General features: G+C 36.8%; 1 protein-coding gene across 2 annotated transcripts in view; it reads right to left on the bottom strand.

The window, feature by feature from the left end:
- The window catches only part of UTP25 (UTP25 small subunit processor component), a 46,663-nt gene that overhangs the window by 26,220 nt on the left and 7,520 nt on the right, over positions 1 to 12,923 (bottom strand). For both annotated transcript variants that reach the window (XM_031937297.1, XM_031937298.1), the window contains exons 5-7: positions 10,879 to 10,967; positions 8,865 to 9,278; positions 440 to 659 (exon numbers count right to left, since the gene is read on the bottom strand). In XM_031937297.1, coding sequence (XP_031793157.1) covers positions 440 to 659; positions 8,865 to 9,278; positions 10,879 to 10,967 — 723 coding nt within the window. The remainder of the gene's footprint in view (positions 1 to 439; positions 660 to 8,864; positions 9,279 to 10,878; positions 10,968 to 12,923) is intronic.

Here is a 12,923-nt window from a genome sequence, read left to right as displayed (position 1 = left end):
ACCCCCTGCAGACCAAGCCAACAAGCTCCAGTCACTCCAATTTCTCTTAGAACCTCTTCCCACAATTATAAAAAGGGCTTTTACTATGAGGTATTTTAAGTATTCCTACCATAGGCTAGAAAGCATCTTCCCCACCACAGTCAGTGCCTCCCAAGGGGGCATCTTTCCTATTAGAGCTCTGATCACAACAAAACCCACTCCCTTCCTCTTGGGTGCAAGGCTGCAAGTTTGCTGATGGATATAGGTACTTCTCTTGTGATTAGGGAGGGTTCCACTAGAGGGAAATAACTATTAGACATCAATGACAGGTCTCTTAAAAGATGACAAAGAGATGCTTGTTTACTAGGACAAAGGAATGATTGGGTTTATCTGATTGGATCTGGGATGCTGGATGTACAAAATAAGGTGGTTCCAATTTTGTTTCAGTGTTCCCACCTACCTATCCGAAAGTGGTCATCAATGTTGCCAGCAAACACAGCATCATAGTCTTCAGGCCTCTTCAGATTGGGAGGTCTCTCATCTGGGTCAGACCCATATTCTCCCTTGAAGCGCTTTTTGTTACTCACATCTATTTTCTTCTTGCTTCCTGCTTCCAACAGACTGATGAAGAGCTGGACCACTCTGAGAGCAGCCTCCCGAAAAGGAACAACAATTAACACCTGAGGAGAGAGAAGAGGCCATGTTTTTGGCAAAGAAGGAAAAATAAGTATTGGATCTGGAGACCCAAGTCCCATCCCAGCTGTTCTATTTACTGCCTGTGTGACCTCGGGAAGTCACTTGGGCCTGCTTAACTCCAGTTTCCACATTTCCAATAATGAGGGAGTTAGTACAATTCCAGAGAAAGCATGTTCCCCATGCCCCAAGAGAAAGGTTGTGGTCTCCAAGTCTGATTATGGACATAGCCAATGGGAATCTGTTTTGCATAACTATGCATATTTGTTATAAGAATTTTGTTTTTCATTCTGATCCCCAAGGCTGGAGATGAGAGAGAGAGAAAACATTTGCTTATGCATGGCAAAAAGAAAAAAAGGAAAAGATTGATAAAGAAAAATAATCTTGATAAGATAGATAAGAAAATGTACCTCATTCTATTCTTTACACAAGTGGGGACTTTGAGTGGAAAACACAACACAGTATATGCTCTCAGATTCAGTTGACTGGTTTTGCTAAATTACTTTTTAATTCCTCTTTTTTTGATCTGGTTGTTTTTTTTAACTTTTTTTGTTATAAGAACTGGCTAGTCAGGAAGACAGAAGAAAAAATGTATCTGGAAATTAAAGTGATGTAAAATTCAATAAATAATCAATGTAAATATTTTTTTAAATTAAAAATTAAATCAAGTAACTATTTCCACAAGCAAACACTTATCTCTAGACTTCTTTCACTTTGCAAATCTCATGAGTCCAATGTCTTCCTAGGGAGAGGTCCTTATGGAGAAAAGGTGATTTTTCTCTCCCAAAGAAGTCCTTTTTAATGACATCCCCAGAGAATCTGTTGAAGCACATCCTGGGGACGTACCTTAATGGAGATGGCAATACTCCTTAGTTTAGGGGTGCTCACTCCAAGATACCTCAAGGGCATAATCATCAGGACTCGTACAACAGATGAACTGTGTGGTAATGGGTGATTAATTTATATTACTACAAAAGAATGAATACATGGTTCCTTAAAATAATACGGCTTCGTAGGTGCAATTCTCCACAGAAATCAAGATAAAATATCCTTGAAATCAGAACATAGGTAAATGAGAAAATGTTAATTGATGAACAAATTCAATTTATGTGTTACTTATTAGGAGACATCTACTGCTTAAAGCAAATAGTTTTTCTAGAATTTTGCCAAGAGGAACTAGTGATATATTTACAGAACAAATTTAATAAATATCTGCTAACTAATAGAGTATCTTTTGGAAGCACCCATGCAATCACCTGAATAAATGTATCTTTTCCCTTCAAGCAATTTTCCTTAGCATAAATTTGCTTCAGAGGCTTTCTACTTCCTACTTCTGAGCTATCAATCACACAACAAACATTTATTAGGCCTCTACTACATGGTAGGCTCTGTATGGGGCACTGGAGAAACAAACAAAAGTGATGTTTTCCCTGCCCTCCAAAAACTTATATTCTATGGGGAAAGAACATATGTACATAAAAGTATATAGAAAATATATATGAAGTAAGGGAAAGGGAGAGTGAAGGGGAGTTGGTCAGTAATCTCTAAAGATCACAGAGTTTCATGTAGCAAAACCAACTTTTGAGTTGAACTTTGAAAAAACTAAGGATTCTAAGAGGTGGAGGTAAGAAGGGGGTGCCTTCTAGTTATGGAACAGCCTGAGCAAAGTATGTAGATAGATGAGAAAAACCTTTTGTGAGAAATAAGTAGGCCATTTTGTAATATATAATCAAGTCAGAAAGAGACTCTCTAGGGTGATAGGAAAGCAGAAGAGGAGGGAGAACCAAGAAGAATGAAAAAGTCAAACATTCCGAGGATCAGTCAAGCCCATAACAAAAAATACAATCAATTGCAATGAAGAGTAAAGAAAACCATGATTGAAAATAAAGCAAGAAATTAATGAACTATTATTACAAAATAGCACAATTAACCCTCAGAAAACAAAGATCCAGTGACCTGGCAACTGAAGAATCATTATTGGGTCCTAAATAGAGATGCAGCAAAGGCACTTTTTTATTCATGACAACACCAAAATTATCATCAGAAAGTCCAGGATCCTGTAAGATCTAGGAAAATTTGTGTCACACTTTCAAAAGTCCACCTCAAAACATGGTTTGGAGATTTTTTTGCTTGGTAACTGGCTTGAATTAAATTTTTTAAATGATGATGAGGATGATAGCAGCAACAAACATTTACATAATATTTACTATGTACCAGGAACTGTATTAACTGCTTTATAATTATTACCTCATTTGCCACAAGAACCCTGGGAGGTATATGCTATTATTATCCCCACTTTTTCAATGAGGAAACTGAGGCCAACAGAATGAAGTGACTCACTCAGGATCACAGTCACCTGGATTTAACCTCAGCTCTTCTGGATTCTAGGTGGCCACACTCTCTCACTGCCTATCTGAAAATCTAAAGGTCATAATTGAGGTTGGGCCTGGAAAATTGGATTGTCTGTCACATGTAAGCCTAGTTATCCAATGTGATAAATGAGCAGTTTCATGAAAGAATGCCAAAATCTTATGTACTCAGTGCTAAACTGTATAAGTGGATGCAACAAAAGGAAAATATGAATATATTTTTAAAATTTTATTACAAAAATTGTGAAGTTTATTTTTATGTTATGGCAATAAATTTAATTATTTTATATCATCCCAACAAATTCATACACCACAGCAAAACCAGAAAATCTAAGTGACATGACTTAATTTTTTAAAAATCCTTAAAACAATATGGGAGAGTAAACACAGATTTTTAAACTAAATTCCCCAATATTAGCGCTAAGTGGCTCAATGTTTTGAACTTGAAGGGGGAGGTACCTTTAGCAGAAATTAAAACAAGAACTACTTTGCCTAAGAGGCCAAAAGAAAATTATTTTTGAAGGGACTTCAATAAGTTGTGTTTGAGCGAGCTAAGTGTAAGGGAAAGATTGGATTGAGGAGTGCAGAAGATCTGGGCTATGGGCCTATCTCTGCTATAAACTGGATGAGTGACAGTAGCCCAAGCATTTAATTTCTCTCCAACTTAATGCCCTCAAGAGGTGGCACCAACAAGGGCAACAAAGTCACACTGCATCTGCTGATGTGCTGGTCTGCTTTAAATTATTCACTGAGCAACAATCACCATTAAAATGAGGAGACTGGACAAAATGACTTTTTATATTTTAAGAAAGCTCTACAATTTAGAGAGGAAGGGAAGCAGACAACAAAATTCAAAGAACATCTTTTCCATTTCTATATGATATCACGGAGTCATGGGCTCACTCTACGAGAATATGCCACGGTACCACCATCAGACACAAAACACTGAGGTGGAATTTCTGTTCTGACCCAATAATGTGGCATCTTTCGTGCAAGACTCAGGTCCCCAAAATGGAACTATAAGATAGATGTGAGCATCATCCTGCAGAAAAATGCTAGCATTATTTCGTGTGTTAATTGGTTTTGCTGGACTTTTTTTTTTCTCTTTTAAGAAATTAAGTTGTAAGGGCAACACCAGTCATTGATGTTGGAGGTAGCTGCTACAGCAACAGCAGTTTAGGGAGCTCTTAACCCAGAGATGGTAAAAAGGTCAAACAATTGGTTGGAAAGAGACTCTGTGGGCCTAAGTGCAACTGGCATTGACTGACAACTCTACTGACCCTAAGCAGTTCTGGAGAAAAAGTCCCAGGATGAAGAAGAGTACCCTGCAATCAATCACAAGAGAAAAATGGCCCTATTCACAGTTCCTGGATCAAAAGAAACACTAGTGCGTACAGCTGGAGGAGAGCAAAGTCCCTTTCTAGCTAAAGACTAAGGCGTAAACCAAGAGAGCAGTCACTATACCCCACTATCTTGGAAGCACCAAAAACTTGCAGACCCCCAGAATTAGCTTTAAAAACACCACGAAAAAGCCTAAAACTTGGCCCTCCCCCAGGTGAGCAGAACTGAACTTTAATACAAAGTTCAACATGAAGAAATAGGCTAGAAAAATTTGAAAACAGCAAAAAAATGAAGTTGCCCTTAAAAAGTTAAAATGGTTGCAAGGAAGGCTAACACATAAACTGGGAAGAAAAAAAAAATGGGAAAACAGCTACAAGCAAAACCTTGAAGGAAAAATTGCTAATGGAGACAAGCCCAACAAGAACAAGACTTCTACAAGACAAAGATAAGAATTGGTAAAGAAAAAACTGGAGAAAAACAAACTACAAAAGAAAAATCAACAATTTGGAAACAGGCACCAAAAAAAATCAATGAAGAGAATTACTTAAAAAGTAGAAAAAGAGGTACAAAACCTCACTAAAGAAAATAATACCTTAAAAATTAGAATTGGCCAAATGGAAGCTAATGACTCCATGAGACATCAAGAAACATTAAAACAAAGTCAAAATAATGAAAAAAATGTCAGAAAATGTGAAATAACTCATTGGAAAAAACAAATAACCTAGAAAATAGATCAAAGAGAGAGAATTTAAGAATTCTTCGACAACCGAAAGAAAATCATTATCAAAAAAAGGAGGGGATAGGGGAGAATAAGACACTAGTCATCATACTTTAAGAAATTACCAAGGAAAACTGTCATGATATCTTAGATCCAGAGAGTAAAACAGAAATTGAAAGAATCCACTTATCACCTTCTAAAACAGATCCCAAAAGAAAATTCCCAGAACTATTATAACTAAATTCCAGAGCTCCCAGATCAAGAAGAAAATATTGCAAGCAGGCAAAAAGAAGCAATTCAAATGTTGTAAAGCCACAGTCAGGAGGATCACACAAAATTTAGCAATTTCTGAGTGAATGCCCATCTGCTGGAGAAAGGCTGATGAAGTTTTGGTATATGAATGTTATGGAATATTATTTTTCTATAAAAATAATCAGCAGGATGATTTCAGAGAGACTTACATGAACGGATGTTAAGTGAAACGAGCAGAACCAGGAAATTATTGTACACAGCAACAAGATTATACAATGATCAGTTCTGATGGACGTGACTCTTTTCAACAGTGGAATGATCTTGTGATGGATAGAGCCATCTTAAACCCAGAGAGAGAACTGCGGGAACTGAGTCTGGATCACAACATAGCATTTCCACTCTTTTTGTTGTTGTTTGCTTGCATTGTTTTCTTTTTTCATTTTTTTCCCTTTTTGATCTGATTTTTCTTGTGCAGCAAGATAATTGCATGAATATGTATGTATATGTGTGTGTGCATGTGTGTACATACATATGTTGGATTTAACATGTTTATTAACATATATTGGCTTACTTGCCATCGAAAGGAGATGGGGGGGAGGGGAAGAGAGGGAAAATTTGAAATACAAGGTTTTACAAGGGTCAATGTTGAAAAATTATCCATACATATGTTTTAAAAATAAAAAGCTTTCAGCTACATCCAGCGAAAGAACTTTGGGAAATGAGTATGAACCACTATATAGAATTCCCAATCCCTCTATTTTTGTCTGCCTGCATTTTTGATTTCCTTCACCAGCTAATTGTACACTATTTCAAAGTCCTATTCATTTTGCATAGCAAAATAACTGTATGGACATGTATACATATACTGAATTTAACATATACTTTTACATATTTAACATGTATTGGTCAACCTGCCATCTGGGGGAGGGGGTGGGAGAAAGGAGGGAAAAAATTGGAACAAAAGAGGTTTTGCAATTGTCAATGCTGAAAAATTACCCATGTGTATATCTTGTAAATAAAAAATAAAATAAAATAGGCAAAATTACAAAAAATAAAAATAAGAAGCTTTAATTACAAAAAAAAAAAAAAAAAAAAAAGATTTAGCAGTTTCCACGTTAAAAAAAAAAAAAGGGGAGGAATTAGAATATGATAGTATAGAAGAAAAAGAAATTAGGATTCATTGTTGTTGATATTTTATAGATTAGTCATGTCCAACTTTTCACAACCCTTTTTAGTGGTTTCTTGGTAAAGATACTAAAATGGTTTGCCATTTCCTTTTCTAGCTCATCTGACAAATGAGGAAACTGAGGCAAACAGAGTTAAAAAAATGATTTGCTTAGGGTCACACAACTAGTAAGTATCTGTGAACAAATCTGAACTCAGGTCTTCCTGACTCTAGCTCTATCTACTGCATTATCTAGCTACCTCGAACTAGGATTAGAATAATAAATCCAGGAAAACTGAATAGAATCCATCAGAAGAAATAAAGGATATTTAATGAAATAAAGAACTTTCAAAGATTCCTGATAAAAAGATCACAGTAGATTAGAAAACTTGACATTCAAACACTAGACTCAAGAGAAGCACAAAAAGGTAAACATGAACGAGAAATAAAAGACTTTAAGGTTAAATAACTTGAAAATACATGTAACTCCTAAAACAGTCTACATAAACAAATGGCATGGATATGAGCTGATGATCTCAAAAAAAAGGGGGGGGAGGGGGATAAGACATTAAGAGCAGGGGGGAAGGGAAGAGGAGAGAAAGAATGGAAAAAATTATTTCACATAGAAGTAGCACGCAAGGAAGAGCTTTTATAGTAAAAGGGAAAATGGGAAGGGAGAAAAAATTGATAATATTTGAACTGCATTCTTTTCAGAATTTTTCAGAAAAAGGGAAGAATACATATACACATCCAGTTGGATATAGAAATCTATATTGCCCAAAAGGAAAATAGTAAGGGAAAGGCACAAGAGAAAGAGAAGAAGGGAAAGATGATAAAAAAGAAGGAAGATTAAAGGAGGCAATGATCAGAAGCAAAACAGATTTTTGAGGAGGGACAGGATAAAAATAGAAAAATTTAAACAGAAGGAAACAAGATGGAAGGCAATATATAATAATTATAACTGTGAAATGAATGGAATGAACTCACCCATAAAACAGAAACAGAATAAAATGAATTAGAATCCAGAATCCAACATGTTTATAAAAGACATACTTGAAACGGTAAGACATACTAAGAATTAAAATAAGCAACTGGAATACAATCTATTATGATTCAGTTACAATAAACTGGCAAAAAAGGCAGAGATAGCAAACATGATCTCAGATAAAGCAAAAACAAAACCAGATCTAATTAAAAGAGATCATCAAGAAAACTACATTTGGCTAAAAGGTACCTTAGACGTATCAAAAATTTTATACCTGATTTCCCTGATAGGCCCTAATTCTCAAAATTATATAAGGAAGCAAATTATAAAAATAAGAAACATTCCCCAAATAATAAATAGTCTAAGAATGTGAGCAGGCAGTTTTCAGAAAAAATCAAAGATAGCACTAGTCATATGAAAAAAGGCTCTAAATCACTATTGATCAGAGATAGACAAATTAAAATAACTGAGCTAAACATCCCTCAGAAAAGACAACTAGTGGAAGGGATGACGGAAAACAGGTACATTACTGCCCTGCTGCTAGAGCTGTGGACTGAGCTAACCATTCTAGAGAACAATTTGGAACTGTGCCCAAAGAGTTACAAAACTATACATACCCTTGGCGTTCCCCAAAGAGATAAAATACAGAAAAGCCTATTCGCATAAAAATATTTAGGGTAACTCTTTTTGTGAAGGCAAAGAATTGGAAGTTGAGGGGGTGCCAAAAAATTGAGGAATGGTTGAACAAACTGTAGCATGTGATTGTGATGGAGTACTATTGTTGAGGGAAGTGATTGAAGACTGAGATGAACTAATATAAAGTGAACTTAGAAAACCTGGGAGATGACAAAGAAATCACAAAGAGGATAGTTTAAGAAAAACCTAGGAAGATATGTAAGAATTCATGCAAAGTACAGTGAGCAGAATTAGGAAATCATTGTACACTGTAACAGTGATATTGTAAGAACAATCAACTGTGAAAGACTTAGCTATTATGATGAATACAGTGATCCAAGACAATGGCAAGGATTCATGATCAAAAAATGTCATCTACCTTCAGAGATAGAACTGATAAACTCTGAGTACAAACTGAAATATAAATTTTCTCATTTTCTTAATTGCCTTCTAATGGGGTTGAGAAATGAGGGAAGAGAATTTGGAACTCAAAAAAATGTTTTTAAATGCTAAAAAATAAATAATGAATTTTTGAAGCAACTATGTTGGATAAGCAACTGACTGGGAGGGAGTATGGAGAAGGACAAAGGGGGAAATGTAAGAAAATTTAAGAACAAAAGATAGCAATAAAATCAAAAAAATCCTGAAGAATCACCCTGGGAGTCTGACCAATCTTCTTGCTCTTACCTTGGGTCGAGTGAGGCCCTGGTCCCTGAAGTCATCGTCATCATCACCTGCTCTTGGTTTCTTATCCCGGCGTTTGCTATTATTGCTGAGCACCTGGGAATTGGCTTTGAGAACATGGTTCATGGCATGTAGGCAGTACACATGACGGATCTCCTCCCCATTCCCCAATGCTGTCCTTTCTGGGTATAACAAGTCCCGGTATGAGTTCATAATTGAGAAGAGCTCTTTCTGTAGGGGAGAGAAAGGCCCACTGGGTTTTGAGGGACCAGAGAGGAACTGGCTGTTTACTTTGGGCCATGTGGAATCCAAGGGCTTCTGGAGATGAAGAGTCATCAAGTCAATGTCCTTCGGAGGCTTGAAAGTCTCTAGCGTATGAAACTGGGTTGTAAAGATAAGCTGACCCAGAGTTGACCACTGAGAAAGAAAGAAGACAAGAGTTGTGTTAGAACCATACTCTGCTTGGGTAACTCCTCCTGGTCTCTCTCCATTCTATGCTACTCCATGGTTCCTCTACTCTAAAGTTAGGTCTTCATTTTAGTGTCCTTAAGGGAAATAAGAGTGATAAAAAAAACTCCTCTGCATTCAAATAATCTAGAGATGAACTTCTTTCTTTTTTAATAATAGCTTTTTATTTTCAAAATACATGCAAAGATACTTTTCAATATTTACTCTTGCAAAATCTTGTGTTTCAAATTTTTCTTCCTCTCTTCCCCACCCTCCCTTAAGCAGCAAATAATCTAATATTGTTAAATGTGTGCAATTCTTCTATACATACTTCCACACTTATGCTATACAAGAAAAAAAGAGAAAAAAAAAAGAGAAAGAAAACAAAGAGCAAGCAAACAACAACAAAATAGAAATACTATTATTCGGTCCCCATCTGGGTACAGATGGCTCTCCTCATCACAAGTCTATTGGAATTGACCTAAATCACCTCATTGTTGAAAAGAGCCAAGTTCATTAGAGTTGATCATCACATGATCTTGTCAGTGTATACAATGTTCTTCTGGGTCTACTCACTTCACTTAGTTCATGTAAGTCTCTCCAGACTTTTCTGAAATCATCCTACTGATCTTTTTTTTCTTATAGAACAATAATATTTCATAACATTCATATACCATAACTCAGGGGTCCTCAAACTTTTTAAATGGGGGGCCAGTTCACTGTCCCTCAGACTGTTGGAGGGCCGGACTATAGTAAAAACAAAAACTTTGTTTTGTGGGCCTTTAAATAAAGAAACTTCACAGCCCTGGGTGAGGGGAATAAACGTCTTCAGTCGCTGCATCAGGCCCACAGGCCATAGTCTGAGGATCCCTCTAACTTATTCAGCCATTTCCTAATTGATGGGCACCTCCTCATTTTTCAATGCTTTACCACAAAAAGAGCTGCTACAAACATTTTTGCACATGTTGAGTCCTTTTCCCTTTTTTATGATCTCTTTGGGATATGGATCCAATAGAGACATTGCTGGATCAGAGGGTATGCACAGTTTAATAGCCCTTTGGGCATAGTTCCAAATTGCTCTTCAGAATGGTTGGATCATGCTGAACTTATTTCAAATAATTATCACAAATATTCAATGTATAGATAAAAATGCATAGATGTAAATACACAGCTCAGAATTGGAAGCAGAGGAGAATGATAGAAATGACCCTGTGCTAACTGACAAGGGATACAGAAAGACTAAAGAAGTGAATCCAGCTTCTTCTCACCCCTGAGGAACAAGGTAAGATAAGAAGAGAAGGCTTCCCAGGTCTTCCTCTGACTGCTCTGAGGGGTAATACACTTATTCAGAGAGCCTTCATTCCCAGTATCCCTACGCCAAGGAAATGGCCAGAACTTTCTGATGACAACTTAACTGTGCCTTCTTCTAAACCCACTAGTGATGTTTTAACTATGACAACCAGCTCTTTAATACTATGAGTTATCAATGTGTTGTTAAAACTCACTCTGAACACAGAAGCCTGTCCGTGTCAAGCTTGTATTCACAACTTTGATGGACAGCAGTACTTACTTTTAGTTGCTGGGTAAGTTTGGGATTTGTGGCGACAGCCTGGATTTCTTTTTCTTTCAGTTCTTTGTTCAAATGTTGTAGGAATGGGTCTGTAGTAGAAACAATCATCATTAGTACATTCAGGAAAGTAAAAAAATATTAATAGGACATAGACACACAGAAGTAGAACACTGGATTTGGGAGCCAGGAAAATCTGTGTTCAAATCCTTCCTCTGATACTTAATAGCTGAGAAACTACAGAGAAGTCATTAAATGTCTCCTAAGCTCTAGTTTACTCATATGTAAAATGGTCTCTCTCACAGGACTGCTGAGGCACAAAGAAGTGCATATATATAAAATACTTGATAAACTTTCAAGTGACTATGACAGGTTTCCCAAAATAAATAGGCTGCCTTTAGTTAATAAGTAGTTAATAACTTACTAGTGGCCTACTTGTAGGGCAATGCTGTTCATGTATTTCTAGGGTGAGGATGGCTATATTACCCACCAAGCCCTCTCAACTACTGAACGGTCACTATCTCCTGTTAGCAGAAGGCTAGCCAGAACAAACCGGGGTGGCTAGACAATGAGGATGTGCAAAATGGCAAATGAAATGGCCCACAAATGGCAGAATCCCTTTATCCTGGCTAATCAGATTAAGATTTTATGAAGAGAAATAAAGATTCAGAAAGCAGCAGCACAAGCAGAGGGGCAATATGAACTTTAAAACAATATGAAAATTGATTAATGATGGACAGAAGCAGCTACACCCAAAGAAAAAACACTGGGAAATGAATGTAAACTGTTTGCATTTTTGTTTTTCTTCCTGGATTATTTTTACCTTCTGAATCCAATTCTCCCTGTGCAACAAGAAAACTGTTTGGTGCTGCACACATACATTGTATCTAGGATATACTATGACATATTCAACATATATAGGACTGTTTGCCATCTAGGGGAGGGGGTGGAGGGTGGGAGGGGAAAATCGGAACAGAAGTGAGTGCAAGGGATAATGTAAAAAAAAAATTACCCTGGCATGGGTTCTGTCAATAAAAAGTTATTTAAAAATATATATATATATGAAAAACAAGTGTGGGTCTGCTGCTCCCAGTTCAAGCCCAGAAGGAACTCAGCAAAAACAGAGAACTAAGATCCCAAAGTGAAACAGGGTAGACAGGACACTAGATTTGGGATCAATAATCTATGGGATCTTAGTCCTTGCTTTTTCTGCCTGTGGACTCAATTTCCAGATGTGCTAAACACGGTAGTCAGTAGTTCTAGATCCTAAGGTCTTTTCTGCTCCAAACCCAATGACCTGCAGACTGTGGTCCAAATGTTTCCAATGTTTTATTTATACAGACCATGCAAACATTTTAAGGCAGCCCACTCCCCTAGGCTTCAGTCTGTGCTTATAATTAAGTGTTACAGAGTCAGCACAAGGGGGCAAAGTGGCTGAGATTCAGGACTCAAGCCTCAACATCCCTGGCTCTATGACTCAGGGGCCACCAGTAACTGCTGAGGCTACAAAAAAGCTGCCAAGGTGCATGTGGTGAAGCTTCCTTCATACTTGCCCAAAGGGTCATAAGTGCATACCACTTCAACAACAATACTGTATGATGATCAATTCTGATGGACGTGGCCCTCTTCAACAATGAAATGAACCAAATCAGTTCCAATGGAGCAGTAATGAATTGAACCAGCTACACCCAGGGAAAGAACTCTGGGAGATGACTAAGAATCATTACATAGAATTCCCAATTCCTATATTTTTGTCCACCTGCATTTTTGATTTCCTTCACATGCTAATTGTGCACTATTTCAAAGTCTGATTCTTTTTGTACAGCAAAATAACTGTTTGGACATATATACTTATTTTGTATTTAATTTATACTTTAACATATTTAACATGTATTGGTCAACCTGCCATCTGGGGGAGGGGATGGGGGGAAAGAGGGGAAAAATTGGAACAAAAAGTTTTACGATTGTAAATGCTGTAAAATTACCCACACATATTCTTGTAAATAAAAAAGCTATAATTTTAAAAAAACAAAAACAAAAACTGTGCA

This window comes from Sarcophilus harrisii, chromosome 4 (assembly GCF_902635505.1).
Source record: "Sarcophilus harrisii chromosome 4, mSarHar1.11, whole genome shotgun sequence".
NCBI lineage: Eukaryota > Metazoa > Chordata > Mammalia > Dasyuromorphia > Dasyuridae > Sarcophilus > Sarcophilus harrisii.
This window is presented reverse-complemented; position numbering and strand designations above follow the sequence as displayed.